The 27,805-nt window shown below is 43.3% G+C and overlaps 1 protein-coding gene across 1 annotated transcript; it reads right to left on the bottom strand.

The window, feature by feature from the left end:
• Positions 1 to 169: 169 nt before the first annotated feature.
• On the bottom strand, positions 170 to 27,677 carry LOC131190293 (L-amino-acid oxidase). The gene is made up of 7 exons (XM_058167552.1): positions 27,592 to 27,677; positions 19,614 to 19,828; positions 15,468 to 15,580; positions 13,911 to 14,112; positions 6,228 to 6,296; positions 3,449 to 3,585; positions 170 to 2,116 (listed from the first exon to the last, which is right to left on the bottom strand). The coding sequence occupies exons 1-7, from the start codon at positions 27,602 to 27,604 to the stop codon at positions 1,315 to 1,317; spliced, it is 1,551 nt and encodes a 516-aa protein (XP_058023535.1). The 5' UTR covers positions 27,605 to 27,677; the 3' UTR covers positions 170 to 1,314.
• Positions 27,678 to 27,805: the final 128 nt, after the last annotated feature.

The raw sequence follows: 27,805 nt of genomic DNA, 5'->3' as shown, positions 1-27,805 counted from the left end.
ATTTTTTAAAAAAAATAATTTTAATTTAAAACCAGATTAATTTAAACTGGTTTAGCCAGTTTAGAGTCCCAGGGATTTCTCCATCTCTAGGCCCAAGCTAAAGCAGAAACAAACAAACAAAAAAACTGAAGAGGCAGGGAAAATTATAATGTATGCTTTTATTATCATTTTCTGTTTTCCTGCTTTTCCAGAACTCTAATCAGAGGACGGTTGCAAATTGGAGAAATTGCAAATTAAGGTTGTCTTCAGGCCTGCTTGATGTCATAATGTGTTTTCTTCCCCATCAGTGAACCTGTAGCACTTGCAATTTTTGATGGTTGCAGGAAATATAGAATCAAAGCTTAGGACCAGTAGATGCTTGATGTACCAAAGAAAAATGGTTATACGTATGAGATCTTTTAAAATGAAGTAGTAGCATAAACTCACAAAGCCGCTTGTAATAATAACTATAGTTTCTTTTCCATTCCTTTTTGGGAAGGGCAACAGAAGGACCCTATCTTTAGACAATCCATGACTTGTTGGTCATCCCTTTAGAGATAGTTCTTTACTAGATTCCTCAATCACTTGAACAATGGCAGAGCTAATGTACTACCTTCACTGAAAAGTTGGGACACATTCACAGATGCATCTGCCTTGAAAATAATGCATGGTGAACTGTATAGCACAGTAAAACATCAGCACAGGAAATGTTTTATGGCATCTTGTATTATAATAATGATAATTTTTTCTGTCAGAATAATAGAGTTGGAAGGGACTTTGGAGGTCTTCTAATGTAACCTTCTGCTCAAGCAGGAAACACTATAGCATTTGTAACAAATGACATAAAATGTTTCATAAAATTTGCCAAATTTTAGTACTAGGAGAATCATGGGTTTTGGATTTTGGATGCTTTTTGTAAGGTTAGCCCATTAGAGGTAGTTTGGTTCAAAAATTCTTGCCCTATGATGCACTGTTTCGCCCAGTTAAAGATTACAGAAATGAGAATTTTAGTAGTATATATAGATTTTCCTGAGAGAACTTCCTTTCCAAATTGTGGTGGCATGCTAGTAATCCTTTTCATTCTGTGGTTTATCTTTGTTTCCTCTAAAATGCTCTTAGATAGATTGACATGTTTTGGCTGATATAACGTGATAATTTAGTTAGGCCAAATCAGCTTATTTCCCCCAATTCCTTCTGGCTCCAAACTCCTGGGATGACAACTCCTAGAATTTCCAGATATTCTGGAAATTTTAGTCTGAAACATCTGGAAGTTGCAAGAATGGGGAAAGTGGCTATAGTTCTCTGTTTATAATTCTCCTTTCGTTGACCTCCTTCTTAAAGTTGATTATCACTGATCAGGTGGATTCTTGATGGCTTCTCAGAAGCACGATTCACATCTCTTGCTGCTTTCAGCCCTGACTTAACTGCGCCATCCAACCAACCATGAAGTTTGGTAGTGTGCTCCCCTGCAAAGTAGATTCTGCCTACAGGTGTAGCGAGTGGTTCACTATAATCTTGAAACTGGTAGGGAGTGAAGGAGGTTATAGAACCCATAGCATACTTATCCAGGCTCCATTTTTTAACTACCGAGGGGTAACAGAAGGCCTGGATCTCTTTCTTGGGCAGCTGATGGATGAATGAAAGGTCATTAATGACAATATCAGCAGTGTTCTTGATATCAAGAGCTTGAAAGAAATCGGCATCATTAGCAATGACATAGGCCACAATAACCCCAATGCCACTAGTAAAGTTATGGTTAGGATAGTAGATGAATCGGGATGGAAGATCAGTTGTGGACTTCCCACCATGAATGCCGTCAGCCTCCCAAAACCTCTTCGTGCAAGTGAGGAAGATCTTGGTGCCACTTATGTAGTGGGTAGACCGCAAAGCATGTGCTATTTTTGGTGGAAGGGGTGGTTCAAAATAGATGCGACGGGTGGCCCTTGATGTGGAGCACACAATGACATAATCAGCTATCACATTTGACAAGGTCTTTGCCGGGGTTTGATATTCCACTCTGACTTTCTCAGCATTCTGTTGTATCTTGATTACTCGGGCATTGAGATGCACCATTTCCGCAATGGCTCGATACATGGATATAGGTAACTGATCAAATCCGCCAACAATTTCATCAAATCTGCAAGACCAAAATGGGACAGAGGAAGTAAAAACCTGCTCTGCTAAAATTGGATAATGATATTAGTGAATAAAAAGCCGTTTAGTCACACAGGACAACGAAATGAAAACAGTTCTGGAAAGAAGTTGGCAGCAGATTTCATAGAAAGCAAAGAATACGCTTTATTCTTACTTTGACTTTCCTATCTATTATTTGCTATTTTTGCTTCTCAAATTTGTTTGCCACCCATTTCACCACGAGGTGTCTCTGGGCGGCTTACAATGTTACAATATTTAATGACATATCAGGGATTTCACCAGGAAGGGCCATTAAACAAAAGATCTCACTATCATAATGCTTTTTTTAAATTCTTAGATAAGCAGACACCTGAAATATGAAATAAGTTTGATTTAAAAATGCCTTTCAAAATTATTGGGCAATATCATTTTATCTATACAAATTTATCCCAGGAAAATATTTTATGTAAACATATTTTACTTTTGGAAGAGAAGATGACATTATCTCAAATTGTCTACTCATCAATAGCTGTCAAATATGATTCTGTAAATCTGAGACGAGGGAGACTATAAAAAGGGAAAATTGTGCCTGAGCTGAAATGAACAACTTCGTTCCTATTGAGTTGTGTATAGTTTGGATAAGCAAGCGCTATACAAGCCTTGATATAGAAACTGACTGGGTGGATATTTGCAATACTAAGCAAAGTTTGCAAATTTCCAATATTTTTTTTGTCGATTTTAGAATTAATTGTGTTTTAATAAAATACAAAGAGCAATGCTTTGTGCCTTGTAGAATGATTTAACATGAAATGCTGTCTTTACAGTCCAGAATATTAGTCCACTCCCAAGGTTTGTTTTACAGGATGCTTCAAAAAGAATATCTGGCAACTAGTTAACCTAGTGGTTTAAACTAAAGCACAGGAGACGTTATATATAGAACAAGTCCGCACAAATGACAATCTATTTCATATGCCATTTCTAACTAATATAAAAATTAATATCTATCGATAATGTTACCATTACTGATAATTGCCATTTCTTGCAACTGCAATAGTGTGTTAGCTTTGGTTTCAGTTGCCAGCTTGTGGTTTGGGTTAACCTATACCTAACATAGCTGTGCCATGACTTTATTTGGCAGCAAAGAGTTAAGAGTTTATGAACACCAATTTAGGGAGGATTTGACTGTGACCATGTATGTGCCTGCCTTCCCGCAGATTTTTATCTCCAGTTCCTTGCAGATTCCCATGGATCCTTCAATGGATAAACAAGGGTTTCATCTTTAAATTGGGAAAATGATGAGGAAGTCATCTAATCCAAGTGATACAGGTTTGCTTACCTTTTTTCGTTAAAGAAGATACCAGCATTTTTCAGGCTCTCAGTAAAAGATACGTAATAGGAAGAATCTTCATTCAGTAAGTCTCCAATCATATCTACAGCTCCACGGCTCAGATTTCCTTCTTTAATTAGATACTCCTGTTTGAGGAGAGAAATCCTTAAATTCGTCTACAATACATTGCTCAAAAACATCATTTCAGAGCAAGGAGCTTGATTTCAGATTAAAACTGGTGGGCTGCAAATAGGACAAATTCTTCTAATTGTGAGGAGATGTTGAGTTAGAGGTTTAAGCATGAAGCCGAATCATTCTGTTATTGTTCCACTTAATGACCTCCAGGGGAATAATCTGTCTCTTAAATAACTTCCATTTTGTTGAAAGCAATTTACGGATAACCTTCGACTGACGACCACAATTCAACCCAAAATTTCTGTTGTTAAGCAAGTCAATTGTTAAGTGTGTTTCCCCCATTTTACGACCTTTCTTGTCACAGTTGTTAAGTGAATCACTGCAGTTGTTAAATGAATCTGGTTTTCCCATTGACTTTGATTGTCAGAAGGTCGCAAAAGGTGATTTACATCACTCTGGGACACTGCAACCATCATAAATAGGAGTTGCCATGTGTCTGAATTTTGATCACATGACCAAAGAGATGCTGTGGTCATAAGTGTGAAAAACAGTCATAAGTCACTTTTTCCACTGCCGTTGTAACTTCAAACAGTCACTAAACAAATGTTTTAAGTTGAGGACTACCTTTACATTATGTTCAATAAAGGGGATAAAGCTTGAGATGATACGACCAACGCCTGGGAAGTCTCAAGCAGGGTTATAATAGGAAGGCAGTTTATATTTTAAAATTTGTTGTTGTGCGTCCCTGTATTTGCCTGCATTTCAGTGCTTTAAATTTGCATATATTTAATTTAATGATATACTTATAAAAGTGTATATGTCTATTAAGATATACTCACAAAAAAGAAAGTATTTACAATTCTGACTCAGAATTTGGGAGGACAAAACAGAAGGGGATTGTTCAGTGAGTCGACATGGTAGCTTGCTGTTTAAACTAATTATTTTATTTATTTATTTATTTTATTTTGTCACAACAATATATGTAGGTATCATACAAAAAGATTATATAGTAAATAAACATATATATGAGTAAATATAAGGAGGTATAAGCATATATATAGGAAGAAGAAAAGAAAAACAAAAGGACAGGAACAGTAGGCACGTTTGTGCGCTTATGCACGCCCCTTATGGTCCTCTTAGGAATGGGGTGAGGTCAATAGTAGAAAGTTTTTGGATAAAACTTTTAGGATTATGGGAAGAGACCACAGAGTCAGGTAAAGTATTCCAAGCACTGATGATTCTGTTACAGAAGTCATATTTTCTGCAATCTAGATTAAAGCGGTTGACATTAAGTTTAAATCTATTGGTTGCTCTAGTATTATTGCAATTAAAGCTGAAATTTAATTTAATATTATTGCAATTAAAGCTGAAATATTTAATTAATGAGATGGAATTATATTCCATCTCATTAATTAAATATAATATGACCAAATCCTTTACAAACTGTAGTCCTCGTGTCTCAGTCCAGACAGAATGCTTGTTAGCCAGTTTAGAGTTAAGCCAGCATGAGCACCGAAAAGTTAAGCATGCAGTGTAATTACTGTATGCCCTAAGACGAAAATCTGGTACTTCTGTGATGCCCTTAATGACTTTTTTGTTGTGCTTTACTACATTTGTCATCGACAGTGATGCTTTACGGCAAGCAGGTTGTAATAAGTATTCAGATTGATTTGGGGAGTGTCAAGTTCTCACTCACCACTTCAAGAACTAAGTTCAAATAGGCCAAACAGGCATTATCTCTGACTATGTCTGAGACAGGCTTGGATATTTTTTAAGAAGGCCATTATATGGCTTTAGGGGAGACACAACCACTCGCCGTCAATCCTGCCTGACAAAGAGGTCCCTCCAACCTGTGTTTTACTACAGGTGGTGTTGCATGTGCAAAATAAAAACCTCATAAAAAAAACAAGTGGACAACAAATGACACCATTCTTATTGAAGGAAATAAATAAAGGTTATTCTTTTATAAATTGTACAAATGTAATACCAAAGTATGAGACTATCTGTCTGCTGTTTCCTGACTATGCAAAGTGTCTACAAATGGTAATCAATGGAGACAATGTATGACTTGCTAAGAGCTTACCAGGAGACAGGAGCTTACACCTGGGGCAAAAATCCTATCAGGAGACAGGAACATCAGCCCAAGGTGAAAATTACAAGTAAATAAGATAAGATATTGGTGGATGGACGGAAATCGGAAATCGCCAAGATAACCCTTTAAAGTGTAAAACAACTAAAAGAATGACTTAAGAGAATAAGGGGGCTAGGGGGGAATTTCTTAGGCGTGGTGTGCATTGTGTAGGAGTGTAAAATGTGTTGCTTGAAAACTGCTTCTTGCACTCTTTGAACTCAATCCATTTGGGAAGAGTCTAAGAGACTGCGCTTGCAACCGTTTTTCTTTCTTTCTTTTTTTTTGTATTTTTGTACAATAAATCTTTGATTTTGTTAATCAGACTTGTCTTGGAGTTGTGAGTATCAAATTTGGTGGTTTTAAATCTCACATTATTGACTGCCATCTTACTCTTTGGATTGCAAGTATTAGTATTTGTAAGAAGAACATGATAATACACCTTAAAGATTACTCCCCCCCCCTAAATTCCGCCCCCCCAACCGTACTGTTTAGAGACATGGTTTCAGGGCACAATCCAAATACCTTCGTTGAGTAGGTGTCATATTTATTTAATATGTAGCTGCAGTTAGTCCTTTTCAATTCTTCTATAACCTGAGAATGATTTGGAAAGGAGAAAGGAGACATAGGAGAAAGGAAGTATTTAGTTAAAAATGTATTACATCAAATAAAAGAAAAAGGACAAAAAGGAAAAATGCAGAATCAATATTGATAGATTATTATCAATAATAATTGGAACAGATTGGAACTAGATTTATGATAAATGTGAAAAATTATTAAAGTCAGTATGGTATAATAAAACTATAGCACTATAATGAAACTATGGCACTCCCACACATACAGCCAAAAGTATGGATCCAATATGAAGATAACAGCTTTTTCATAATAAAAAATATGGCAACAACATATTTATTATTTTATTTATTATTTATTAGATTTATAAACCGCCCTTCTCCCGAAGGACTCAGGGCGGTGTACAGCCAGGATAAAAAAAAGCAATATACAGTTAAAATACAATTAAAAAACTTATTATACAATATGGCCGAAATTAGAATAATTAAGAATCTAAAAACCCCAATTAAAAACAGAGAAAAATTTAGAATTTAAAACTAAACAATTTAAGAAAGCCCCGCACGAACAAACAGATATGTTTTCAGTTCGCGGCGAAAAGTCCGAAGGTCAGGAATTTGACGTAAACCAGGGGGGAGTTCATTCCAAAGAGTGGGGGCCCCTACAGAGAAGGATCTTCCTCTGGGGGCCGCCAGCCGGCATTGTCTGGCGGACGGCACCCTGAGAAGGCCCTCTCTGTGCGAGCGTCTGGTCGGTGGGAGGCATGAGGTAACAGAAGGCGGTCCCGTAAGTACCCAGGTCCCAAGCCATGGAGCGCTTTAAAGGTGGTTACCAAAACCTTGAAATGCACCCGAAAGGCAACAGGAAGCCAGTGCAGTCTGCGCAGGAGAGGTGTCACATGGGAGCTACGTGGAGCTCCCTCTATCACCCGCGCAGCTGCATTCTGGACCAACTGAAGCCTCCGAGTGCATCTCAAGGGGAGCCCCATGTAGAGAGCATTGCAATAATCCAGGCGGGAGATAACAAGAGCGTGAGTGACTGTGCATAGGGCATCCCGATCAAGGAAGGGGCGCAACTGGCGAACCAGGCGAACCTGGTGAAAGGCTCTCCTGGAGACGGCCGCCAAATGATCTTCAAACGACAGCCGTGCATCCAGGAGAACACCCAAGTTGCGCACTCCTTCCTTTGGGGCCAATAACTCGCCCCCAACAGTCAGCTGCGGCTGCAGCTGACTGTATCGGGGTGCCGGCATCCACAGCCACTCCGTCTTGGAGGGATTGAGCTTGAGCCTGTTCCTCCCCATCCAGACCCGTACGGCTTCCAAACACCGGGACAACACTTCGACAGCTTCGTTGGGGTGGCCCGGGGTGGAAAAGTACAGCTGAGTATCATCAGCGTACAGTTGATATCTCACCCCAAAGCCACTGATGATCTCACCCAACGGCTTCATATAGATGTTGAACAGGAGGGGTGAGAGAATCGACCCCTGCGGCACCCCACAAGTGAGGTGTCTCGCGGTCAGCCTCTGCCCCCCTGTCAACACCATCTGCGACCGGTCCGGGAGATAGGAGGAGGACCACCGATAGGCGGTGCCTCCACTCCCAATCCCTCCACCGGGTGCAGCAGGATACCATGGTCGATGGTATCGAAAGCCGCTGAGAGGTCTAATAGGACCAGGGCAGAGGAATAACCCCTGTCTCTGGCCCTCCAGAGATCATCCACCAACGCGACCAAAGCTGTCTCCGTGCTGTATCCGGGTCGGAAACCGGACTGGAACGGGTCTAGATAGACGGCTTCATCCAGGTACTGGGGTAGCTGCCGTGCCACCGCACTCTCTACAACCTTCGCAGTGAGCGAAGGTTGGAGACCGACGGTAATTACCTAAAATAGCTGGGTCCAGGAAGGCTTCTTGAGGAGGGTCTCACCACTGCCTCCTTCAAGGCAGCAGGAAAACTCCTCCAACAAAGAAGCGTTGGTAATCCCTGGAGCCAGCCTCGTGTCACTTCCGGGAGGCCAGCACCAACCAGGAAGGGCACGGGTCCAGTAAACATGTCGTAGTATGCAGCCTCCCAGCAACCTGTCCACGTCCTCGAGAGTCACAGGATCAAACTCATCCCAAATAACCTCCACAAGACGCGACTCCGCCTCCCACCTGGATCATCCCAATTTCGGTCCAAGCCGTCCCGAGCTGAACGATTTTGTCGTATAGATAACCACTAAACTCCTCAGCACGGCCCTGCAGCGGGTCATCCCGCACCTCCTGATGCAGGAGGAGCGGGTCACCAAACAGGGCGGCCGGGCGGTTATCTGCCGACGCAATGAGGGTGGAAGCATAGGAGCGCCTCGCCTCCCTCATTGCCACTAGGTAGGTCCTAGAATAGGATCTAACTAGTGTTCGGTCAGCTTCTGAGCGGCTGGACCTCCAGACACTCTCTAGGCGTCTTCTCCGGCGTTTCATCTCCCTCATCCCCTCGGAGAACCAAGGGGCCGGGCGAGGCCTACGCCGGGTCAGAGGCCGCAAGGGCACGACACGGTCCAAAGCTCCAGCCGCGGCCCGTTCCCAGGCCGCAACTAGCTCTCCAGCCGTGCCGTGGGCCAGGTCCTCAGGAAACGGCCCAAGCTCCGTCTGGAACCTCTCCGGGTCCATCAGGCGCTTGGGATGGAACCAACGCGTTGGCTCCGTCTCCCTGCAGTGGTGGATAGCGGTCCGAAAATCTAAGCGAAGGAGAGAATGATCTGACCATGACACCGGTTCTATTTCTAAGTTATCTAATACCAGATCATTTCGCCACTGACCAGAGATATAAATCAGGTCCAGTGTGCCACCCCCTGTGTGCGTGGGGCCATCAATTACCTGGATCAGGTCCAAGGCCGTCATGGAAGCCTGGAACTCCCGAGCCGCTGTCGATGACAGGCCCGTCGATGGCAGGTTAAAGTCCCCCATGACTATCAGTCTGGGGGTCTCCACCGCCACCCCGGCGAGTACCTCCAACAGCTCGGGTAGGGCTGTGGTCACGCAGCAAGGAGCCAGGTACGTGATCAACAAGCCCATCTGATCGCGATGGCCCCACTTCACAAAGAGGGATTCACAACCAGCAATCTGAGGAACAGTGGCCTCCCTCGGCTCTAGACTTTCTCTAATGACAACTGCTACCCCCCCACCCCTACCTTGGGCTCTCGGCTGATGAAATGCTCGGAAACCTGGTGGGCATAACTCCACAAGGGAAACCCCCCCCTCCGGACCCAACCAGGTCTCCGTAATGCCCATGAGGTCCGCGGCTTCCCCCTGAATAAGATCACCAATCAGGGGGGCCTTATTGACCACGGACCGGGCATTACATAACATCAGCCGGAGACCAAGGCTCTGAGGACCATGGCCCCCCGGGGAACGGGTGAAGACTGAGGGGCCGGAGCACGTGAGACAACGAGCACGTGCTCCCAACACTTGATATGGCCCCCCGCTTCCGCCATATCTGCCTCTCCCACTTACCATACAGATGGAACAATTCTCCACTCCTGGAATGAACCCATCCCCCTCTGCCTTCGGACCAGATGATACAATGCCGCGAACAAGCACAGGGGCTAAATCCCTCCCCAACGGGTTATTCCCCTCACCCGTCGTATCCCTCCCTCCCCTTAAAAGACCCCTTTTAAAAAACCTATTTAAAAATCCCCAGAAACTCTTCTTGGCCGCATGCCATATTTCAAGGAATAAAATTCACACGGGGAGAAAAAACAACACGTTGTTACCCTTCCTGGATATCCTCAACAGCACAGGAAATGATGACAAATTAGAAAGCCAAGTCTATTGAAAAACAACCAATACTAAACAAGTGATCCATTATTACAGTAACAATCTAACCTCCCATAAGAAAACCTGTATAAGAACACTATTTAGTTGAGCACAAACACACTGCAGCAACCTTGAACACCAGGAAAATAAACCATCTTCCAACAAAATGGATACTTGTGCAATTTTATCAAAAAGTGCTGACCTCTCAACCAGTGGTGAAATTCAAATTTTTTTACTACCAGTTCTGTGGGCATGGCTTGGTGGGCGTGGTGTGGCTTGATGGGGGTGGCTTGGTGGGCATGGCAGGGGAAGGATCCTGCAAAATCCCCATTCCCCACACAATCCTAGGGGAAAGATATTGCAAAATCCCTATTCCCACCCCACTCTGGGACCAGCCAGAGGTGGTATTTGCTGGTTCTCCGAACTACTCAAAATTTCCGCTACTGGTTCTCTAGAACCTGCTGGATTTCATCCCTGCTCTCAACCCACCACAGCACAAGTGACATAAGGTTTGAAAAGGATAACGCTACCATACACCAATAATATCTCAGAAACAACCAACAGACTATTACATGACATTGCCATAGCACACAAAACAACTAACACCCTCCAAAACCATCCTAAATAAAGCAAAAGATCCAGTAATCCAAGAACAAAAAACAGGTGTCATCTACAACTTACATTGTAAGGACTGTTATAGCCAGTGTGTAGGACATACAGTCAGAGACTAGCAGAGCGCATCCATGAATACCAACTAGCAATCAGAAGACACAACAAAGTCTCCTTAATCTTAATAGACTGACTCAATCATATTTTCAACTAGGAAACCATGAGCATGCTAGACCAAACTAAATCTAAAACTACTAGGGAATTCCTGGAATATTGGCATTCTACAAATCAGCCATCAATAGACACATAGACTTAAATCACATTTACATACCATTCAAATGAAAAAGCTGAAAAGGAAATAAAAAAGACCAGAACATATCCTGTCCAGTAACCAACACCCAGATAAGCAAGTATTGACACCAGACAAATAATAAAGCAGAAAAAAAATTACCTAATCAAGGAGAAAACCACAGTTTCGCCAGTACTGGCAGGACACAGTACTGTATGTAAACAGGGAGCAAACCACATGCTCATTAGCACTGATGGTATTACCTAGTCAGGTAATGATGCAAGCAAACAACCAAGCTTAGAAAAGATCAAGGTTCCCACATAGCTATTACAGGAAGACCTTAGTTAACAATTCCACTGTTTAGTGACCATTCAAACCTACAGTGAAATTTGAATGGTCACTAAAATGCTGAAAAAGAAGGTTTACAATAGGTCCTTACACTGCCCATAGCATCCTTGCAGTCACGTGATCATGATTTGAGCACTTGGCAACCAATGCACATTTATGACAGTTGCAGCACATAAGCCAATGCCTACAGGTGGGAAATCCAAGTGTATTTCATTTCCCCCCCCATATTTATGTAAGCATGGCTCATTACGATAACTTGCTTTTCAATGTATCAAATTGAAACCCATTCAGAAAATGGGTTAATTCAGCAAGTGGGTTGAGAGCTGTGCAAATACCACTAATATCTGATTGAATAACTTTATCCACGTCTGGTGGATAATTTTTTAATTTGCCGAGACTACAAATACCAGATTTTTATTTTAAATTTACATTTATATCCCGCCCTTTTCCAAAGACTCAGGGCGGCTTACAGTGTATAAGGCAATAGTCTCATTCTATTTGTATATTTTACAAAGTCAACTTATTGCCCCCCCAACAATCTGGGTCCTCATTTTACCTACCTTATAAAGGATGGAAGGCTGAGTCAACCTTGGGCCGGGCTTGAACCTGCAGTAATTGCAGGCTACTGTGTTCTAATAACAGGCTCCTTACAGCCTGAGCTATCCAAGGCCCCTGTATTGTATTGTATTGGCATTGAGTGGCCAACCCCCTAACTTTTCTCTGTGAGTCTTGGAGTATGGCCAGCAGTTGCAGGATCATTCTGATCAGAAAAGAGAGATGAGTCTAGGAGTTGCCTTTTTAATTGTTCCCAATGGCAGTTAAATATTGCTCAGGGTGTATTTAGGATGCCATAAGCCTTCAAATGGTAGGTGGAGTTGTATATTCAAGAGACACCCAGGGCTAATGTTAAAAATTGGGTGGAGTCTGATACCATCATTTCAGACTAACACATTTTATTAAAAGACATAAATCCATCAGATGCATGGAGTGGCGAGACCAGAGTTTCCCAACCTTTACAACCTTAAGAGCTGTAAAAATCCCAGGTGCTGTGGCCTTAGCTTCTGAATGCCATTTTTCTTAGTCCCGCATTTGAAAGCTGATTTTTAGGGATTACTTTGAAATAAAATGGTTTATTCCTAAACAAGGATCTCTCAGTTTCCTTGAGCAAAATTTATTAAAAGAACGTAGTAGCGATACATGCATTCTAGCAAGTATAACATTTGTTAAAATAAGAACCAATTTATTTTATTAGTAGTAAGTTTATTTATCGTTCTATTTATATACCACCTTTATTTTTGTACAGCTCAAGGCAGTGCATTTAATACTCACTCGTATTTTCCCACAACAACCTTGTGAAATGGGTTAGGTTGAGAGAGAGGGGATGGGCCAAAATCAAGCAGATGGGCTATTCCTTCCTTGACTGTAGTTTATGCATTTTAATAAGGTGACCAACATTTTTACAGTGAGAAGGAGGACACAAATAATTTGAAGAGTTAAAATAGCATTTCCTCTTTTTTGATTTTTCCATCCCTAAATGAAATTTAAAATTAAAAATAAAATATAGAGCTTCACGAACGATGCAAGCACATTCATTATGAATAAAATAAATAAATAAATAAATAAATAAAAATTATTAAAACTGAAACAATAACATAAGTGAATAAACTTGTAAATAAAATTATAAATAAAATTATACATATTTGGAAATTATTAAATAGATAATGAATTAATAAAACGTGAATTATTGTGTTCACCTGTGTATGATTGAATATTCACCGAGAAAGAAGTGAGTCTAATGCATGCATGTTTACCATGTCGTGTTTCGGTAAGAAGTAAACAAAAGCCACTTGTGTGCGGTGCACTCTTGTGCACGGTGCACTCTCTCAAAACAATTCTCCTGTGCGGAGCGCATGTGTCTCATAATCGCGTCTCGCTGCACTGTACAAGCATTGACAAATCGTCACATCACATGCAACGGATTGGCTCAGCATCGATCGAATACAGAGATTTACAGATTAGTCTTCAAATATTGAAAAGGAGGACATGTAGGAGGACACTTTTCAAGAGAGGACAGAACTTACAAAAGAAGGACTGTCCTCCTTAAAGGAGGACGATAGGTCACCTTAATTTTTTCCTAGCACTAAACCTAGAAAAGCCGAAACAAGATCAGATAAACTTCACCAAAGAAAAAAAAACAGCCCAATCAAGGAACTATCAAGGAAGAAACCACATCCCAACCATGATTGCTGGGGCTAACTACCATCTATTATCAGCCAACAAACTCCACTCTCCCCTTGCGGTGATCAGATTACCCAAGCTGGTAACAAAGCACCTGTGGGAAAACAATCAAGAATCTAACAGCTATCATTTTGTCAAGATAGGAACCCTCCCTGCACATTAAAAAACAGGCAGAACCTCAGTCACCCCATTATGGCCTTTATCTTGGTTTTTTTGACCGTACCCTGAGGACAGCTCTGGATGATAGAGAAACTAGTTTTGGAGAATGCTTTTGGTACCTTTTGTCTATATAATACATTGCTTGAAATAAGCCATAGCATAAATTTCCTGATTAAAGATAAATTTTATGACTTATCTGAACCTTTTTGAGAGACTCTTGATATAGCTGTGAAGCAGATTTGCCTTCTTCTGAGGGCTTCACGGGATATTTCAAGAGGCCGGGGTCTTTCTTGACTTCCCATACTCTCTTCCTGATGTTTTTAATAAAATACCAGGCATTCTCATTTTCCTGAAAAAATTCGTTCAACTGGAGATCAAACTTTCTGATATATTCTCGGATAATCCTGGGGAGAGGAAAGGAGAAAACAGTGAAAGGGGAAAAAAAATAGAATGATGTTACCACCTTTAAAGCGCTCCATGGCTTAGGACCCGGGTACTTACGGGACTGCCTGCTGTTACCTTATGCCTCCCACCGACCCGTACGCTCACACAGAGAGGGCCTTCTCCGGGTGCCGTCCGCCAAGCAATGTCGGTTGGTGGCCCCCAGGGGAAGGGCCTTCTCTGTGGGAGCTCCTACGCTTTGGAATGAACTTCCCCCTGGCTTACGTCAAGTGCCTGATCTTCGCCGTGAGCTGAAAACGCACCTATTTATTCAAGCGGGACTGGACTGAAATTTTACTGGGGTTATTTATATTTTAAGATTTAAATTTGTTTTAAAATTTGGGCCACGTTATAATACGTTTTTTAACTTTCTCTTAATGTTTATATATTGAATTTTGAGTCCTTCGGGAGAAGGGCGGTATAAAAATAGAAATAAATAAATAAATAAATAAATAAATAATTCTGTGCAGAAGATAGCACTGAAAAGCACTGCATCTGATTATCAAGAGAATTATGGTGCAAATGTGATGGTGAAATAATTATTCTGCCATCATTTCTGGAGTATCATTGTCTCTCTTTCACTTTGCTTTACATATAGAAAGAAAAACTGCACACATTTAGCCAGAATTTCCAGTTTCAAGACAGCTTTTTCCCTCCATTAAAAAAAAAAAAGGAAGAAAGAGCTACCAATTGAGAAGAGAGGAAAAAACAGCACAGAAAAACAGCAACATCTGTCAAATTGCTTGATAAACTCTTACAAGTCATTTGTCTTACCAAAATCATTCAGGTTTTATTTTTCTCACATGAATAGATACTTGGAAGAAAGATAAGATCAAACAGAATGATTCCAATCCAAATTAAACTTGTTTTATTCTCAATTATTTGGCCTGGCTTTTAGGATGCTTTTTTTTAACTTCCCTGTGGAGCCTACAGACTTAGGATTTCCTAGTAATCTGCCATCCAAGTATTAAGCAATATCAGGTTGGGCCTGCTTAGCTTTTTTGGAAGCCAAGCTAGATATTTCCACCTAATTTGTCCTCTTAATTCTAAAGAAAATTAGCTTAATCGTGAATGCTCCAGCAGCAATACGTCATTCCATTTCTCATCATGTTTGTCCTGTTCACTCAGTATAAATTGCTGTAGGCTCTGTTGCCAACTTTTAAATGGCTACTGAACCACCCTTACAAATACGTGGAATTTTATACCGGCTGGCGTTCCCAAAGTCTAAAATAGCAATGTTGTTTCGGGACATACCTCCATGACCCTCCTTGGTATTCAAAGAGAAGAGATAAGTAAACATGATCGTCTCATATCTCACCTGTGTTTCTCGGGGAGACGCATGGGTCCCAGATTGACATACCAGCCTTCTCTGTCATTTCGATACGTGGTCACTCGTCCTCCCACACGTTCACTAGCTTCAAGAACCGTCACCTGAAGGCAAATAGGAAAGCCATTGCATCATTTGGACAATGGTTTATTAAAACTTCTCTGCTCGGCTGCTTTGTGACTTATTTTCAGGAGACTTTTCTTCATAGCATGATGGATTTGGCTTCGAGATGTCAGTATTATATGGCTGTTGGCACCTCTTCCATTTCCTAAGTTTCCTTTCCACAAATTGGCATTTTTCTACGGTATCTGCTCTTCTCAACATTTGACATCTTTCCAGGGGGGAAGTGCATGTGCCCCATGCGCATGCTCGCTTTGCTCTCACCTTCTGCACATACACAAAACGTTCTGCACATGCAGAGAAGGTCAAAAACACATTACTTCCTGGTTAAAACCAGGAAGTAATGACACCTGGGTGGGTGGGTGGAACTTTGCTCTGCCATCGCCAGCAGATCGCTGAACTACAGGCTGCGATTGCTACCGGATCACACGATCCGGTACGATCCGGTAGCATTTCACCCCTGCATCTTTCCCTTCTGACACCCAGAGACCTTTCTCACTGTGTTCTTTGAGGCACCTTCCCCCAATAGAGTCCCAGCAATTCAAATAGCAGAACCGCAATGTTGAAATGTGTTACGCTGGACAATTATTGGAAGTTCTATCACATGGATTTGCTTTCCAACCTTATTTTGTGCGGGGAATATTTTGTGTGAAATAGCATTTCATCTTCAGATACCTCACTTGAATATGTCTTAGCATCTAAGGAGATCTATTCTTTGCAATCAGGAGGACTTTTTCTTTTCTTTGTCTTGTTTTAATCTATTTAAACTTTATTTAGTCGGCTTTTCTTTATTTTTTGAAAAGTATTCTAAACAGCATGATGACAGCTGCAGTCATTGTGCAACAGAAACTGAGTTTCTTCCTCCTGTGAAGCTCATAGCCCACATCAAGATGGATCTCTGCAGCCACAAAAAAAGGTTCTATGCTAAAGCCTTAAATTCAGTCATAAGACTCTAAGCTTTGCTGTGGTCAGATCACTTTCTGGTTAAAATGTATTATCCTGGATCTCTGCTAGGTAGGATTTTATTTATTTATTTTTATTTATTTGATCATATTTATATACCGCCCTATCTCCCGAAGGACTCAGGGCGGTTTACAGGCACTTAAAAAACACATAAATACAATATAAAAAACAATTAAAAAACTTATTCTAAAAGCCCAATAATTAAAATATAGGAATAAAACCCAATTTAAAACCATAAATTTAAAATCTAACTCAGTCCTGCGCAATTAAATAAGTATGTTTTAAGCTCGCGGCGGAAGGTCCGAAGGTCCGGAAGCTGATGAAGTCCGGGGGGTAGTTCGTTCCAGAGGGTGGGAGCCCCCACAGAGAAGGCCCTTCCCCTGGGCGTCGCCAGACGACATTGCCTCGCTGACGGCACCCTGAGGAGTCCCTCTCTATGAGAGCGCACGGGTCGGTGAGAGGTATTCGGTAGCAGTAGGCGGTCCCATAAATAACCCGGCCCTATGCCATGGAGCGCTTTAAAGGTGGTCACCAAAACCTTGAAGCGCACCCGGAAGGCCACAGGTAGCCAGTGCAGTCTGCGCAGGATGGGTGTTATGCGGGAGCCACGGGGGGCTCCATCTATCACCCGCGCAGCCGCATTCTGGACTAACTGTAGCCTCCAGATGCCCTTCAAGGGGAGCCCCATGTAGAGAGCATTGCAGTAATCAAGGCGAGACGTCACGAGTGCATGAGTGACCGTGCATAGGGCATCCCGGTCCAGAAAGGGGCGCAACTGGCGCACCAGGCGAACCTGGTAAAACGCTTTCCTGGAGACCGCCGTCAAATGATCTTCTAGAGACAGCCGTTCATCCAGAAGGACACCTAAGTTGCACACCCTCTCCATCGGGGCCAATGACTCGCCACCGATGGTCAGCCGCGGATTTAGCTGACTGTACCGGGATGCCGGCATCCACAGCCACTCTGTCTTGGAGGGATTGAGCTTGAGCCTGTTTCTCCCCATCCAGACCCGTACGGCCTCCAGACACCGGGACAGCACTTGATAACCGTTGGGGTGGTCCGGTGTGGAAAAGTACAGCTGGGTGTCATCCGCATACAGCTGGTACCTCACACCGAAACCACTGATGATCTCACCCAGCGGCTTCATGTAGATGTTAAACAGAAGGGGCGAGAGGATCGACCCCTGTGGCACCCCACAAGTGAGGCGCCTCGGGGCCGACCTCTGCCCCCCTGTCAACACCGACTGCGACCGGTCGGAGAGATAGGAGGAGAACCACCGATAAACGGTGCCTCCCACTCCCAATCCCTCCAACCGGCGCAGCAGGATACCATGGTCAATGGTATCGAAAGCCGCTGAGAGGTCTAATAGGACCAGGGCAGAGGAACAACCCCTATCCCTGGCCCTCCAGAGATCATCCACCAACGCGACCAAAGCCGTCTCAGTGCTGTAACCGGGCCGGAAACCGGACTGGAACGGGTCTAGATAGACAGTTTCATCCAGGTGTAAGGGAAACTGATATGCCACCACACTCTCTACAACCTTCGCCGCGAAGCGAAGGTTGGAGACCGGACGATAATTACCTAAAACAGCCGGGTCCAGGGAAGGCTTCTTAAGGAGGGGCCTCACCACCGCCTCTTTCAAGGCGGCCAGAAAGACACCCTCCACCAAAGAAGCGGTCGTAATCGCCTAGAGCCAGCCTCGTGTCACCTCCTGAGTGGCCAGCACCAGCCAGGAGGGGCACGGGTCCAGTAAACACGTGGTGGCATTCAACCTACCCAACAACCTGTCCATGTCCTCGGGAGCCACAGGGTCAAACTCATCCCAAACAATGTCACCAAGACCACCCTCGGGCGTCTCACCTGAGTCACCGCAATTTTGGTCCAACCCGTCCCGAAGCTGAACGATTTTATCGTATAGATAACCGTTAAACTCCTCAGCACGTCCCTGCAGCGGATGCCCTGTATTTGAATGGTCTATGTCCATCTCAGTGTCTAATGGATCTACAGGGTTACCAGAGGATGTTTGGGGATTTTCCTGACAATCAGTTGGACAGCTTGGTCTTGCACCTTGTGAATTCCTACAGATGGGAGGGCAATGGAGAAGATTGCCCCTCCACAGTCTTTCTCCAGTTTCTTTAGGCCAAGCAACTCTTTCGTTTTCCAGGTTCCTACAGGAATGAAGCAACTGAAGACGCTCTTAGAGCACAAATAGCACAAAAGTAAAACTAGAGATTACTGAGTGTTTTTGAACCCACACTTGAGTCACTGCCACTAAGAACAGCAACACATTAATACTTCTTTGTGCTTATTGCATCTGGAATTTTCTGATTGATAAACCATTCAGAGTGACCTTAATCCCTTACAAAAATGTGGTTACAACAGGGCACCTGCAATGGCACATACAAGTTTGCAGGGATTTTTGCATAGTTGCTTGATTTTATTCTTGGATGCCATTTGGACAAGATCAAGGGAAGGCAGCTTTTTGTGTTATGATCTGGGATACATTTGAGCTTGTGGAACCCAAGGAAATGAACTGAGTTCTCTGTAGCATAAGTTCTTCCATTTCTCAGCTGGATCCATGTCCTTCCTGGCTCTTGTAAGCAGCCAGGTGGGTATAGGTGGCTGGATTTAGGAAATAGTCAATGTTTTGTTGTGGGAAGTTATTATGCCATTGTCTTTAAATGGGGTGGTCAGTTTGAACTTCTCTCCTAAAACAACTCTCTTGACTTGGCTGTATGTGATGACTTTTGCACTGTCTACCATCTTCCCATTGTGAGGAAGGTTGTTGAAAAGGAGGAAGAGATTAGTTATATAGGATCCTAGAGGAAGTGGATCATCTGTATCCCTTTCAGCTGAGGTCAAGGCTCAGTACTGCGATAGAAACAGACTGGATTGCTCTAAAGTATAGTTTCTGGGACCTGAGAGGGGAGAATGTAGCTCTCATAATCCTAGTAGACCTTTCATTGGCTTTTGGTGCCATCATGTTATCCTTCTGGATTACCCAAGAGTTGGGAGTAAGAGGCATCATTCTAAAGTAATTCTTCAATGGCTTACCTTATGTCCAGCCTCTGCAAGAACGTAGGCTGCACTAAGACCAGCCATTCCTGCACCTACAACCACAACATGCTTTGGATTTGATGTCTGTTTCAGACCATTTCTGGCGATCTCTAGAAATTCTTCATAATCAGCTTCTTGGAAACATTTTTCTAGGGGGCTTCTGTCATCTGCACAGCTTCCCAAGGCAGCCAAGAGCAGCAGTGAGAAATTAACTGGATAAAACACATACAAAAATGGAATATGTATGAAGGTGGTGTTTTCCTGGCTTTTCTTATTCTGGATTTATTGCTTCTTGCTCTGTTCATTTGTTCCATTCTTTTATATGTGTCATTGAACCAACTTCTAACCAGACTTCCTGAGATCATCACCATCATCATCATCATCATCATCATCATCATCATCATCACAACAACAATAACAACAGAGTTGGAAGGGACCTTGGAGGTCTTCTAGTCCAACCCCCTGCCTAGGTAGGAAACCCTACACCACTTCAGACAAATGGTTATCCAACATTTTTTAAAAAACTTCCAGGGCCGTGGGTGGCTCAGGCTGTAAGATAGCCTGTTATTAAAACACAGCTGCTTGCAATTACTGCAGGCTCGAGTCCCACCAGGCCCAAGGTTGACTCAGCCTTCCATCCTTTATAAGGTAGGTAAAATGAGGACGGGTGCTCTTCAAGGGGAGCCCCATGTAGAGAGCATTGCAACAGTCCAGGCGGGAAGTGACGAGGGCGTGAGTGACCGTGCGTAAGGCGTCCCGGTCAAGGAAGGGGCGCAACTGGCAAATCAGGTGAACCTGATAAAATGCTCCCCTGGCGACGGCCGTCAAATGATCCTCTAAGGACAGCCGATCGTCCAGGAGTTATGAAAGATAGCAAAAAAGGGACATGACCTGGATTCAAAGTTCCAACATCTGCCTATTTCTATGCTCACATGCCCACATTCTGGGCACTTGGCAACCAGCCTGCATTTAGGATCGTTTGCAGTGACTGCAATTTATGGTGGTTTTTTTCCTGGAAACTGGCATTTACTTCCGGTTTCTGGGAAAAACAATGCATAGCAAACAATGAGTTTGCTTAATGACAGTGGCATTTGCTTAATGGCCACTGCAAAAGCTCAAAAATTACACTCTATGAATATTACAACTTATGACCAAAATTGCCAGCTCAATTTCATTTGTAAGCTGAGGACCATCTACATAACTCCTGGAAATTGGAAATTCTGCTCACCCTGACCCAAAGGTCTGGGGAAAGAGCCAGGTTTTCTCTGCCTTTTTGAAAGCCTGTAGGATTCTCAACCTATTGCCTGGGTGTAAAAAAGATGGCTGTTTTAATAAATTGCATCCTTAAAGCAGCACAATTAATGATTCTGAACCTAGAACTAAGAAGAAATTTCCTGACAGTTAGAACAATTTGCCTCCAGAAGATGTGAATGCTCCAACATTGGAAGTTTTTAAGAAGAGATATTGGACAATCATGTGTCTGAAATGGTAAGGGGTTTTGACAAGAGGACACTTGGCCAATGAAAAATTCAATTCAATTCAATTCAATTCAATTCAATTCAATTCAATTCAATTCTATCCCATCCCATCCCATCCCATCCCATCCCATCCCATCCCATCCCCATTCCATTCTAAAATAGAGATGCAGCTTTCTAGGCCTGCTGATGGCTCCAAATGTTTTTCCAAAATATCCCAATGTGGAATGCACATTGTTTCCTTGGAAATTTATTTATTTATTTATTTATTAATCATACTTTTATACCACACCATCTCCCGTAGGACTCAGGGCGGTTCACAGGCATATTAAAAAACAATATAATAAATAAGCATTAAAAACCCAATTAAAACTAAATATTATCATAGCCAAATCACTAAAAATGGTAAAAACCCATTAAAAACCCTTAAAATTTAGTTAAAACATTTTATTCTTAGGCTAGTCCAGTGCGCTGAAATAATAAAGTCTTCAGTTCACGTCTGAAGCTCCGGAGGTCGGGGAGTTGTCGTAATCCCGGAGGAAGCTCGTTCCACAGGGCTGGTGCCGCCACAGAGAAGGCCCTCCCCCTGGGGATCGCCAACCTACATTGTTTGGTCAACGGCACCCTGAGGAGGCCCACTCTGTGGGAGCGCACGGGTCGTTGGGAGGCAATCGGTGGCAGAAGGCGGTCTCGAAGGTATCCCGGTCCTAAGCCATGGAGCGCTTTAAAGATGGTAACCAAAACCTTGAATTGCACCCGGAAGGCTACCGGTAGCCAGTGTAGACCGCGCAGGATGGGTGTTATATGGGAGCAACGCGGTGCTCCCTCTATCACCCGCGCGGCCGCATTCTGGACTAACTGGAGCCTCCGGGTGCTCTTCAAGGGGAGCCCCATGTAGAGAGCATTGCAATAGTCCAGGCGGGAAGTGACGAGGGCGTGAGTGACCGTGCGTAAGGCGTCCCGGTCAAGGAAGGGGCACAACTGGCGAATCAGGTGAACCTGATAAAATGCTCCCCTGGCGACGGCCGTCAAATGATCCTCTAAGGACAGCCGATCGTCCAGGAGAACGCCTAAGTTGCGCACTCCTTCCCTGGGGGTCAGGACTTCCTCCCCCACAGTCAGCGATGGTGTAAGCTGACTGTACCGGGACGCCGGAATTCACAGCCACTCTGTCTTGGAAGGGTTGAGTCGGAGCCTATTCCTCCCCATCCAGACCCGCACGGCCTCAAGACACCGGCCCATCACCTCAATGGCTTTGTTGGGGTGGTTCGGGGTGGAAATGTACAGCTGAGTATCATCAGCGTACAGATGATAATCCACCCCGAAACCACGGATAACCTCATCCAGCGGCTTCATATAGATGTTGAACAGGAGAGGCGACAGAACAGACCCCTGAGGCACCCCACAAGTGAGGTGCCTTGGGGTCGATCTCTGCCCCCCTGCCAACACCGTCTGCGAATGATCAGAGAGATAGGAGGAGAACCACCGATAAACGGTGCCTCCCACCCCCAATCCCTCCAACCGTCGCAGCAGGATACCATGGTCGATGGTATCAAAAGCCGCCGAGAGATCTAATAGAACCAGGACAGAGGAACAACCCCTGTCCCGGGCTCTCCAGAGGTCATCCACCAACGTGACCAAAGCCTCGGTGCTGTATCCGGGTCTGAAACCGGACTCGAACGGGTCCAGATAGACAGTTTCCTCCAGGTGCTGAGGAAGCTGATATGCCACCACACTCTCAACAACCTTCGCCAAAAAGCGAAGGTTGGAGACTGGACGGTAGTTCGCTAAAACAGCCGGGTCCAGGGAGGGCTTCTTGAGGAGGGGCCTCACCACCGCCTCTTTCAAAGTGGCGGGGAAAACACCCTCCAACAAAGAAGCGTTAGTAACTCCCTGGAGCCAGCCTCGTGTAACCTCCCGTGTGGCCAGTACCATCCAGGAGGGACATGGGTCCAATAAACATGTGGTGGAATTCAACCTACCCAACAACCTGTCCATGTCTTCAGGGGTCACAGGATCTAACTCAGCCCAGATAACACTCTCAAGACTCGTCTCCGCCATCCCACCTGGATCTATCCAATCAGTGTCCAGGCTGTCCCGAATCTGAGCGATTTTATCAGACAGATACTGAACAAAATCCTCAGCGCGTCCCTGTAAGGGGTCCTCCCGAGCCTCCTGCCTAAGCAGGGAGCGGGTCACCCTAAACAGGGTGACTGGGCGATTATCTGCCGATGTGATGAGTGCAGAGAAATAGTTATGTTTCGCCGCCCTGATCGCCACTAGATAGGTCTGAATATATGACCTCACTAGTGTTCGGTCAGATTCGTAGCGGCTGGACCTCCAGGCGCTCTCTAGGCTTCTTTTCCGGCGCTTCATCTCTTTCAGCTCCTTGTTGTACCAAGGAGCTGGTCGAGTTCGTCGCCGGATCAGAAGCCGCAAAGGCACGACGCGGTCTAAGGCGCCAGCGGCCACCTCCTCCCAGGCGGCTGCCAGCTCCTCAGCCGAGCCGTGGGCTAACTCCCTCGGAAATGGCCCAAGCTCCGTCAGAAACCTCTCAGGGTCCATCAGGCGCCTGGGACGGAACCATTGGAATGTTTCCTTCTATGTTCAAAGCAATTCTATCAAAGCTTTTCAAGTTAAAAAATAACTACATTCCTTCTCCATGTTTGTTTCAGTCCTGGGAATTAACCCGTCTCCACTCCTCCATGAGATGGATGCCTTCTGCATTAAAAAAACCAACCTCTCTTTATGAGTCTGAAAGTTGAGTCACGGCAACTGGACTTCTTTTCTTTTTGGTTTGAAGCGTTTTGCTGCTTATGCAATTAGCTTCTTCAGTCACATACTCACTCCCTTTATAAGCAAAGTCAGATGGTATTTGGCCACAAACGCAAGGAAGGTCTTGAACTTTTCCAGAATATCGCTGCAGGCTCCAACGGATGACCTGACTGTGAACTGAAATGATGACTGTTCCTTCTTGCTGCTGATGCCGATTAACCTATCTGCTTTCTTAAAAGAATTTCATTAGAAGTGCCTGGAATATGCCAGACCTGGGGAAGTTACCTCAAAAGCCATGAGGAAGTTATTTCTATAAAGGGTGGTTATGACTTCTGTTTTCTTCAGCTTAGAAACTTTATAATCTGTAATTCTAAATTGCACTCCCCACCCTGTTTCCTCATGTTCTGCTGTCTAAATTCTTTTCCTGATTGTTGATTCTAATCATCACCCATGTCTGGATGAAGTGTCCCTCAACAAAGCACAGAAACGTTGTCTTAATGTAACTAAGAGGTAAAGATCTTTGGGAACTGCAGTTATTCAGTTTCTGGGATTATATTAATTAAGTAGTACTTAATTGTAATTATGAATTTATTTTATTACATAGTTTGTTGCCCTTTTTTTGCATTGACTGCAAGAATTTGCTTTTGCATAACAATTAGAATTGCCTTACTGAACCAGTTTCTACATTCATAAATAAAAATTAATTAATAGAATTGGAGATTCCAACTACAAGAAGGCAAACCGTGATATAACAAAATAGCCTTTAAAAATCTCATTTAAAACAAGATCCTAATTCAATTCAGTGTTTGAAAAGGATCTGCTGCAGGGATCGCTTGGTTTCAGTTTTGGGCACAAAGAACACAGGCAAAAGGCTGAAATTTTTTAAAAGCAGAATTCCCACTTAAGTGGCTGTCCCTTAGAGGTAATAGCATCTAGTCACGAAGCTTAGTGGATGTTTTAGGTTGTCTTTCACTGAATGATCTATTTAACTAAATAAATCAGTTCCTCAACTTTATCAACTGTAAAATATGTGGACTTCAACTGCCAGAATTCTCCTACTCCCATAATTCCATGCTGGCTGGGGAATTCTGGGAGTTGAACACTTCTTAAAGTTGCCAAGCTTGAGAAATACTGGAATAGATGCATGGCCAAACTGGAGGACGGATATGTCAATGGCTATGAATGACCTCAAATGACTGTGAATGAATAAAAATAAAATAAATAACATCGTTTAAACTCTATTTACCCTATTAATAGAATTGTAACACTTATGGGTGCATTAAAAGACTTCTTGCAAGACTGGTTTGATTCTTCGGCATGAAACTGGAAATGTGGGAAACAAGAGTCTGAAAACAGCAGGTACAAGACTGTGCAGATGATTAAATGTTTTCTCTGACAATTGTTTTTCTAGCTCAGCTTGAAGCACTACCCTAAAATTTTGATTTAATTGTCTGAAATGTAATTTGTGAACAGGTTCTAAGCCGTTTTACGTTTAAGGTCTCCCTTATTCAGTTGATGCTCATCAAAGAATGGCTTTTTAATTGTTTACAGGTAATCCTCAATTTATAACCACAACGGAGATCAGAATTGCAGTTGTGAGTTGTTGAGGTCATTAAGGGAGACGCCCATGTGACTGCTTTGCTCAACAATCACGTTCCTAAAAGTCTATGGAGATTCCCAATCATCCAGGTCATGGTTGTCCCAAAGGTGCCTTTTCAGGAGGCAACTAGACTTTCTTGTTTTTTCTTTGCTTCTCATCCAACAAGCTTCTTCAGCAATCTTCCATTCCCCACCATCCACTCCGAGCTGAAGAAGCTTCTTGGATGAGAAGCGAAATGTCTTCAAAGAAAAAACAAGAAAGTCCAGTTGCCTCCTGAAAAAGCACCTTTTGGATAATCTCATTCCTAGCATTTGTAAGTAAGCATGCAAGGGATGCCTCAGAGGGTGGGGCAGGCCCTGAAAGGCCCAGCGCAGACTAAGCATGAACTGGAGAGGTGCTGCAATGCAGTACATAGCTTAAGACGCCCCAGTCTAGCCTTGCAGTGCAGCACTTTTGGTGGAAGCCCTGGGCCTAGCCCTGAAGTAGAAGCCTGGAGCCTTCAGCAGTATCAGTCAGCTGCCATCATCCAGGCCTCAATCTCAGCCCTAGTGCTACCATTCTAAGGAGCGCTGCTTAATTTTACACATCTGCCTATTTTTCTCCTATCAAGGCCACCAAGCAGAACAGTCCATGGCTTTAGGGCCTTCTGCATTCTCAGCCTGTTGCCACTATTCAGGCCCCAACATTAGTCCTAGCGTCACCATTGCCACTAGAAATGCCGGCTCTCATTTTTCTCCAAGGCGTCTAACCATTGGGGAATAGCGTGATTGCCCCCATCACCCAGTGCTCCCAAGAATATGCCACACATAGTTTACCTTCAGGTGTTTTTCTCCTGCTGTTGAGAGGCTCACATGGCCTATCCAATGCAACTCCTGGTTGCACCAGGCCTTCTTTGCCAAAGCTGCCTTGGAGTCAATTCCAACAGGGCTTTGAAAACCTTCTAAAGCATCAGATAGGCCTGCATGGGCATCTCAATAGCAGGAGCAAACTGCCTGGAGTGTCCAGCAGATCTTGGGGGAGGGCTGGGAGGTGGGGACAATCACAAAGTTTTCCAAAGCTCATGTGCCTTGGGGAAGGGCATAATTGCTTCTGCTTTATACTGCCTACCTTCAAGGGCCAAACATTTTATTACACAACAGCAGGGTTGCTGCAAAATTGTAACTCTGGGCAGAATAACAGTTGAAAGGGATCTTAGAGGTCTTCTAGTCCAATCCCCTGCTGAAGAAGGAAATCCTATAACATTTCAGACAAATGGCTGTCCAATCTTGTCTTAAAAGCCTCCACAACTTCTGGAGCAAGTCATTCCACTGATTAATTATTAATTAGGAAATTTCCCCTTAGTTCTAAGTAGTTCTAGGCAGCATGAGTCATAACTGCCTTTGACCATCACCTTCATAATTTCAAATGGTTACTGAGTATGTTCTGAGTAAATGGTTCAGGGAGGTCATATGTACCAACAAAGACTTTGTGACAAATCTAACTTACTAGTTTTTAGTATGCTCTTCCCTTATTACTACAAATATTAGAAATGTATCAAGGCAAATTGACTATAACCCATCATTAATTTGAATTTGACCACTTGAGTAAATAGCAACTGATTTTAAATGATAAAAGGTTACGAAATCTTGAAATCTAATCATGGAATAATAATAATAATACACCTGTGATTTCACATTCTGGTGAACAAAGAATAATAATAATGGGTAAACTCACCACCAGTCAATTGCAAAAGGCAACTTTACTCGGAACAGCTGACATCCTGTGACAATACCTCTAACACAGGCGTGTCAAACTCGTGTCACGTGCTGGCACCCCCCCGCCCGGTTTAGTAAAGGGGAAAAAATTCCTGATTCGTCATGTGACGCCACGAGTTTGACACCTCTGCTCTAACATCATAAAACATTAATATCTGCCTATCCCAGGTCCTTAGGAAGGACTTGATAAGTGGACAAAAATGCCAAATCCAGTCTGAACATCTGGCTAACTGTGCGATGAACCAGTAATTAAAAATGTCTAATCCAGCCTAAACAATCACCTGACTATGCTTCGAGCCATAATCTATTAAATAAGACATTCCATTCAAGCCATAATTCAGTTAGTGAGTCTTAGGTAAAAAGGTACTTACAGAAGACATTCATCTTGTTGGCTTGGAGACTATCAATGGCAATGCTTGGAAGAAGATTTAATGATGCTACGTAAAGTGCTCAAAACACTTTGATTCGCATGTTGAGAGGATGCATTGGAGAATGCTTTTATACCCTAACATTCTCGCCTACACTTTTATCCTCCCATTCTAATTATACATAAAACAAGGAACAAGGAAATCAACTCTTTTGGAT

The sequence above is a fragment of the Ahaetulla prasina genome, chromosome 2 (genome assembly GCF_028640845.1).
Source record: "Ahaetulla prasina isolate Xishuangbanna chromosome 2, ASM2864084v1, whole genome shotgun sequence".
Lineage (NCBI taxonomy): Eukaryota > Metazoa > Chordata > Lepidosauria > Squamata > Colubridae > Ahaetulla > Ahaetulla prasina.
This window is presented reverse-complemented; position numbering and strand designations above follow the sequence as displayed.

Coding starts and splice junctions, on each gene's coding strand:
- LOC131190293 (XM_058167552.1), bottom strand. Junction 15,581..19,613: donor TTGCAGAGGCTGGACATAAG/GTAAGCCATTGA, acceptor ATTTGCCTTCAG/GTGACGGTTCTTGAAGCTAG. Junction 2,117..3,448: donor ATCTTCTTTAACGAAAAAAG/GTAAGCAAACCT, acceptor TTGGTCTTGCAG/ATTTGATGAAATTGTTGGCG.